Source organism: Moschus berezovskii, chromosome 26, assembly GCF_049115385.1.
Source record: "Moschus berezovskii isolate FMDL1 chromosome 26, NW_MosBer_1.0, whole genome shotgun sequence".
NCBI classification, from domain to species: domain Eukaryota; kingdom Metazoa; phylum Chordata; class Mammalia; order Artiodactyla; family Moschidae; genus Moschus; species Moschus berezovskii.
This window is the reverse complement of record NC_142485.1, coordinates 25,967,834-25,973,868: the sequence shown is the minus strand read 5'-3', so window position 1 is coordinate 25,973,868 and position 6,035 is coordinate 25,967,834. Positions and strand designations below refer to the sequence as shown.

At 42.9% G+C, this 6,035-nt stretch overlaps 1 protein-coding gene across 1 annotated transcript; it reads right to left on the bottom strand.

Moving 5' to 3' along the window:
* Positions 1-1,737: 1,737 nt before the first annotated feature.
* On the bottom strand, positions 1,738-2,242 carry LOC129549222 (prefoldin subunit 6). The gene has a single exon (XM_055416263.2). The coding sequence runs from the start codon at positions 2,199-2,201 to the stop codon at positions 1,812-1,814; it is 390 nt and encodes a 129-aa protein (XP_055272238.1). The 5' UTR covers positions 2,202-2,242; the 3' UTR covers positions 1,738-1,811.
* Between the last annotated feature and the right edge of the window lie 3,793 nt (positions 2,243-6,035).

The following is a 6,035-nucleotide window of genomic DNA, read 5'->3' as shown; positions in this document are numbered from 1 at the left end:
TTTCATAGATGAGAAGACTATAAGTTTCAGAGAGGAGCAGTGACTTGTTCAAGAGCATATAATGAGCCATGACAGAGCTTGGAAATTAATGCAGTTCTCCCAGTCTTCAAGAAAATGACTTTATTCCCTTGACCATACCATTCATATTGACATGACATAGATTAATTAATTCAGGACCCATTTTTGAGTATCTATTAATTTAAACTTTAGTAGTTACATAGACAATAGGAATAGGTAGGGTGATTCACTAGTAAGATTTTGGTTTAGTTTTACTAATTTTAAAAATACTTTTCCATAGTAATTTCTCAGACTTACGCTACATGAGAATGTTTTATATCCTGTCAGGACTCCATGTGAAACAATATATAAACCAACATTTTAGGAAGTTTATATATTTAGAAGTTTTATTATCTCCAACTGAGGGGCCCTGTTAGTTGCCTGAAATGAAGATTAGCCTTGATAATCTTTTCCTTGATACTTAAAATATGTTCTGTTCTAAATATTTTTATAAAAGTTATATTTTTAAGTTGAAAATGTGCTCACTGTATTCAGTTCAGTTCAGTTGCTCAGTCATGTCCAACTCTTTGTAACCCCATGGACCACAGCATGCCAGGCCTCCCTGTCCATCACCAACTCCTGGACTTTACTCAAACTCATGTCCACTGAGTCGGTGATGCCATCCAACCATCTCATCCTCTGTCATCCCCTTGTCCTCCCTCCTTCAATCTTCCCCAGCATCAGGGTCTTTTCAAATGAGTCAGTTCTTCGCATCAAGTGGCCAAAGTATTGGAGTTTCAACTTCGCCATCAATCCTTCCAATGAATATTCAGGACTGATTTCCTTTAGGATGGACTGGTTGAATCTCCTTGCAGTCTAAGGGACTCTCAAGAGTCTTCTCCAACACCACAGTTCAAAAGCATCAATTCTTTGATGCTCAGCTTTCTTTATGGTTCAACTCTCACATCCATACATGATACTGGAAAAACCATAGCTTTGACTAGACAAACCTTTGTCAGCAAAGTAATGTCTCTGCTTTTTAATATGCTGTCTAGGTTGGTCATAACTTTTCTTCCAAGGAGCAGCATCTTTTGATTTCACGGCTACAGTCACCATCTGCAGTGATTTTGGAGCCCCCAAAAATAAAGTCAGCCACTGTTTAACCATGTTTTTGCCATGAAGTGATGGGATCAGATTCCATTATTTTAGTTTTCTGAATGTTGAGCTTTAAGCCAACCTTTTCACTCTCCTCTTTCACTTTCATCAAGAGGCTCTTTAGTTCTTCTTCACTTTCTGCCATAAGGGTGGTGTCATCTGCATATCTGAGGTTATTGATATTTCTCCTGGCAATCTTGATTTCAGCTTGTGCTTTATCCAACCCAACATTTCTCATGATGTACTCTGCATATAAGTTAAATAAGCAGGGTGACAATATACAGCCTTGACGTACTCCTTTCCCTATTTGGAACCAGTCTGTTGTTCCATGTTCTGTTCTAACTGTTGCTTCCTGACCTGCATTACAGATTTCTCAAGAGGCAGGTCAGGTGGTGTGGTATTCCCATCTCTTTCAGAATTTTCCACAATTTATTGTGATCCACACAGTCAAAGGCTTTGGCATAGTCAATAAAGCAGAAATAGATATTTTTCTGGAACTCTCTTGCTTTTTCGATGATCCAACAGATGTTGGCAATTTGATCTCTGGCTCCTCTGCCTTTTCTATTTTTTTTTCTTTTTGTATTTTCACATTTTATTAGCTACAGTATAGACCCTAGAGCTGCCTCATACCTTCCCGTCCCCCACCCCCCAGGGCAGGGTCAGGCTTTCCCAGGAGCCCCTGCCTTTGCTGCCTGCGCCCGCTGAAACTCCTGCTGCAGCTGAGCAAGAGTCTCCCTCTGTTGTTCTGACTGCCGCTCTAGGTCTCGGAGCTGGGATTCATATCGCTTAATCTCAGCTGTGATGTAGTCCAGCCTTTTCCCCACCGTGGCCCGAGCTTCCCCCAGCTCCTGTTTGACCAGCACGGGCCCCAGAAGTTTAAACACCACGTTGGACCCATCCAGCAGGGCCAGTTCCTCCTTCACGATATTATTTTCTGTTAGTTGTGCCTCTAGCTTCTGCCTCCCTGACATGGATTTACTCAAGTCCTTCTGCAGCTGTTGATATTTCTCCACTTCCCCCTGCAGCTTCTTCTGGATTAGCTCAGCCATGGCGGGGACGAAAGCCCCCAGCCTCGGGGAGTGGCAGCCGAACAGCTCCTGATCTCTGGCTCCTCTGCCTTTTCTAAAACCAGCTTGAACATCTGGAAGTTCATGGTTCACGTATTGTTGAAGGCCGGCTTGGAGAATTTTGAGCATTACTTTCCTAGCATGTGAGATGAGTGCAATTGTGCACTCATGGTATTCAGAGCACAGGATTTTATAAGTCCCATACAAAGTGTCTCCCCCTTCATTGGCGGTTAGAGTTGGAAAGTGTGACCATCAGGAATGTATGCTGGTAGAATACACTAAAGGATATATGACAGTTGTCTGAATCTAGTTCATGATGGGGATGAGAACAGACATATTCACTGCTGCAGGCAGGAGCCACTGAATATGGGGAGACCTGGAACTTAACTTTCCTACTGGGACTGGGTCAGGTATCAAGTAAGGGGCAGACACAATACAGAGTCCAGAGGGTTTGGATGATAGTTGTGCTATAAGTGATGTATTAACTGAGAGAGTTCTCTGACTATGGCCTTCCAAAAGGAGAAAAGTGAAAGTGAAGTTGTTCAGTCATGTCTGACTCTTTGTGACCCCATGGGCTATAGCCTACCATGCTCCTCCATCCATGGGATTTTCCAGACAAGAGTAATGGCGTGAGTTGCCATTTCCTTCTCCAGAGGATCTTCCTGACCCAGGGATCAAACCCAGGTCTCCTGCATTGTAGGCAGGTGCTTTACCATCTGAGCCACCAGGGAAATCCAGAAGGAGAAGGAAGGAATTTGTCAGTGCTCACCTAATCTTGTCTGGGAGCCAGAGTGACCTGATTGATCTTGGTGCAACTATACCTGTCATCCAGTGGAAATATTCTCCAGTCAGAGAAGAAAAATATATCTAATTACTTTACTTTGGGGAAAGAAAAAAAAGGCCTCTAAGTCCAATCACTTTATTAAAGGTCTTTGTTCATCAAAATTCCTTTTGCTTGATTTGCTTTTGGGTAATAGCTATCTGATGCTGAAGCTGAAACTCCAATACTTTGTTTGGCCACCTGATGCGAAGAACTGACTCATTTGAAAAGACCCTGATGCTGGGAAAGATTGAGGGCAGGAGAAGAAGGGGATGACAGAGGATAAAATGGTTGGATGGCTTCACTGACTCAATGGACATAGGTTTGAGTGAACTCCGGGAGTTGGTGATAGACAGGCAGGCCTGGCGTGCTGCGGTTCATGGGGTCGCAAAGAGTCGGACACGACTGAGCGACTGAACTGACTGAACTGAATATCTGTGCACCATGAGGAAATCGTCTCTGTAAATTCCTAAACAGGTTATCTTACCAAGCAATTCTCTTTTTCTAAATTAATATGCTTACTTTTCTGTTTTATTTATCCTTTGAGAAACTGTTATCCGTCAGTCCATTTTCCAGAAAATAATCGCTCAGGGTAAATGTGTAAAATGCAACTCTAGACAAGCTGATTGAAGGTGTAAGCCTAATGATCTCACTGTTCTGCTCAGTAAAGTCCCTTTAAGAAGCTGTGCCCTGTATTCTAAGTGAAAAAAGACAGAGAAAGACAAATACTGTATGATATGGGGAAATCTAAAAAATACACAAAGCAGTGAATATAACAAGAAAGAAGCAGACACGCAGATATAGCGAATAAATTAGTGGTTACCAGTGAGGAGAGAGAAGCAGGGAGGGGAAAAAGAGGGGGAGGGGAGTAAGAGGTATAAACTATTACATATAAAGTAAACTAAAAGGACTTGTACAACATGGGGGCATATAACCAATATTTTATTTTTTTATTGGAGTCTAGTTGCTTTACAATGTTGTGTTAGTTTCTGCTGTACAGCAAAGTAAATCAGCCATACCTAAACATAAATCACCTCTTTCTTGGATTTCCTTCCAATTTAGGTCACCACAGCATTGAGTAGAGTTCCCTGTGCTGTACAGTAGGTTCTCATTAGTTATTTATACATAGTATCAATGGTACATATGTGTCAATCCCATTCGCCCAATTCATCCCACTCCTCCCTTCCCCCTTGGTGACTATAAATTTGTTCTCTACTGACTTCCCTGGTTTCTCAGACGGTAAAGCGTCTGCCTACAATGCGGGAGACCTGGGTTTGATCCCTGGGTCGGGAAGATCCTCTGGAGAAGGAAATGGCAACCCACTCCAGTACTCTTGCCTGGAAAGTCCCATGGATGGAAGAGCCTGGTAGGCTACAGTCTGTGGGGTAGCAAAGAGTCGGACATGACTGAGCAACTTCACTTCACCTATGTGATTCTGTGTAGCCAATATTTTACATTTTATATTGGAGTATAACCTTTAAAAATGGCAAATCACTGTATGTACACCTGTATTATGTAATATTGTACAGCAACTACACTTCAATTTTTCACAAAGAAAGAACGGGAGGGGAGCAGCTGTGCCTTAGGGTACGCACCCCAGCCACTGTTTCTGGCCCGTCTCCTCAAGAGCTGGACCCCACTGGCTCCTCTCTGTCGTCGCTTTCTCGTACTTCTGCCCCTTCGTCGCCTCGGTCCAGTTGTGCAAGGTCACAGATCTGACCTTTCCTGATGCCAGTTCCTCCACGATGCTGTGACAGTGCGGCCATGAACTACAGCCATAGTACTCCTCCCAGCAATTCGGGTTCTGGCATGCCTTCACAAGACATTCACCCTAAATTCTGCCCTTGGGGGCTTCCCTGGTGGCACAGACGGTAAATAATCTGCCTGCAATGCAGGAGACCCAGGTTCGATCCCTGGGTCAGAAAGATCCGCTGGAGATGGGAATGGCAACCCACTCCAGTATTCTCACCTGGAGAATTCCATGGACGGAGGACCCTGGAGGGCTACAGTCCATAGGGTTGTAAAGTCGGACACAACTGACTTTCACTTTTACTTTTTTTTCTGTCCCTGTGTCTGATTTGCTTTTTCCAAGTTTCTCTTGAGGCACAGGGCTGGAGAGATCCTTGACAGACAACACTGACCATCTTTAATGGTAAAGGGCACAGATTCTGAGCCAGTCTTCCTTTGAATCCTAGCTCTCCCTCTTGCTAATGTGTGACCTTGGGCTAGTTCTTTAAACCTCTGTGCCTCAGTTTCCTCATCTGTGAAATGAAGGTAGCAATTCCTGATGATAGGGTTGTGGGTCTGAATGAGTGCATGTTTTGCCGTGTCTGGTACATGATTGTGCCACACATGATAGCTATCGTTACCGCAATGATCGTCCCTCCTCTGAGGAAGCAGGCACAGGGCTCATTAAATGCTTGAACAGGGAAGAGGCAAAAGGGATACAAGGATAAAAAAAATAAGTTTTACTTCAAAATGTTGCATTTTACCAGAGGTAATCATCATATCAGCCAAATAATCCCATACCTTTGTTTTTGAAATTTAACTGCAGCAGCTTGAATTTGTTATTATGCATGTATAATCTCCAGTTCTCCTGTGGGTGTAAATCACTCCAACCTAATTGACTTTTTCTTTCCAATAAATCAGCAGGATTACCTTTTCCTTAATAAAAACGTCTCAGGGAGTAATGTGAAAATGCTTAACGGGAAGGCTGAACACCAGTAATACTCGAGTTCAGTAAACAACAACAACAGCAAGGAAACAACTTTTTACTGGAATCTGAGTTAATAAATAGTGATCAAAGAACAAACGGCAAAGGGCTGTGTGAGTTACAACAGAATGAAAATAGAAATGAACCTGGGTTTCCAGTCTGAAACTATTACGCAATATGATTTACGAAGCTAACATCTTACACATTCAAAACTCCTCTACAATTTAAAACAAAAGGAACAGCTCGTTCAGAGGATAGCTGATGCTTACAGATAAATTTCATG